Below are 1,200 nucleotides of genomic sequence, written 5' to 3' on the forward strand. Positions count from 1 at the left end.
AGACGTTAGTGGAATCTGAAGACTTCGATTTCGATGAACGAGAAATCGAAGCGCGCGCCGGAGGAGCGTCGCGAGTGAGATCGCGAAGCCCGCGTGGCGGTGAGAGGTTCGAGTCGCCGCGTGGACGACAACCTCGAAGTGCTGTCAGCTGGTAGAGACTCGAAACGTGGAATGCGCCGGTGTCAGCTCCAGTCGACGCGTCCGCTGCGCAGTCAGATGGGACCCGGCCCATCTGCGGCGGAACCGGTGGCTGCTGCGGCCGGTGCCACACCAACGCCAGCTTCGGAGCCGGCTCGCACGGCAGCCGCAAGTTATGGTGCGGATGGGCGTGATGACGAAAGCATGGGCGCCAGCGACAGGATGGTCTTCAACGCGCCAGCCATCCCACAGGCGCCAAAGTTTAAGGGCTCGACAAAGACCGTGCGCCGTCAATTCATGAGAGAGTACAACCAATACCTGGAGCAGGTGGCCGCATTGCAGACGACTACCACTAAGCCCTTGGTGATGCCGGTGTCAGCCTGCATTGACCACTACACGAAGAAACGATTAGCCATGTGGGAGCTGGACAAACCAGCTGACTCTGTCACGGAAGCCGAATGGGTCGGGTGGATGCGCCTCGGCTACGATGTTATTACCGTCTGACCTCGACGAGATCCGCGCTCGGCTGCGCGATTCGGTTAAATTCGACCTGACTATCGTGGACGTCGACTCTCGAGTCGGCAAGATGCTTGAGGGCCTCATGATGACCCTCGAGCTGGACAACCATGAATGGGTCCTCCGAGAGGAGGGGAAGATGATGGTCGGCATTATAATCGACGCAATAAAGCCCGCTGGCCTCCAGGAGGTCGTGAAGGAGCAGACTGCCAAGGAACGTAACAAATTCATTAGACCCTTCAAGACCATTGAAGTGGTGGATTTAGGGGTTTCGGGGTTCTTTCTTGGCAGACTGCCAAGGAACGTAACAAATCATTGAAGACGGACGTGTAAGTTAGTACGGTGGTTGCGGGAGTACACAAGTACATACCAGATGTTCGTCAAGGTGCGACCTGATGATCGCGGCCCTCCAAAACAATCGGAACCGAACTTAAACCTTCTCGCCTGTCTCACGCGCGAACAGCTTTGTCTTTGCCAGCATGATGGCGTCGCCCGTGTGATGGAAAAGGTACCCCCTTGAAACGTCGCTTCGTCCTCGTTCAGGGT

The 1,200-nt window shown here is 57.0% G+C and overlaps 1 protein-coding gene across 1 annotated transcript; it reads left to right on the top strand.

Annotated features, from left to right (window-relative positions):
• Nucleotides 1–216: 216 nt before the first annotated feature.
• On the top strand, nucleotides 217–642 carry H310_13370 (hypothetical protein; the record flags this gene model as incomplete). The annotated part of the gene is made up of 1 exon (XM_008880845.1): nucleotides 217–642. The coding sequence occupies one exon, from the start codon at nucleotides 217–219 to the stop codon at nucleotides 640–642; it is 426 nt and encodes a 141-aa protein (XP_008879067.1).
• Nucleotides 643–1,200: the final 558 nt, after the last annotated feature.

This window comes from Aphanomyces invadans (genome assembly GCF_000520115.1).
Source record: "Aphanomyces invadans strain NJM9701 unplaced genomic scaffold supercont1.50, whole genome shotgun sequence".
Lineage (NCBI taxonomy): Eukaryota > Oomycota > Saprolegniomycetes > Saprolegniales > Verrucalvaceae > Aphanomyces > Aphanomyces invadans.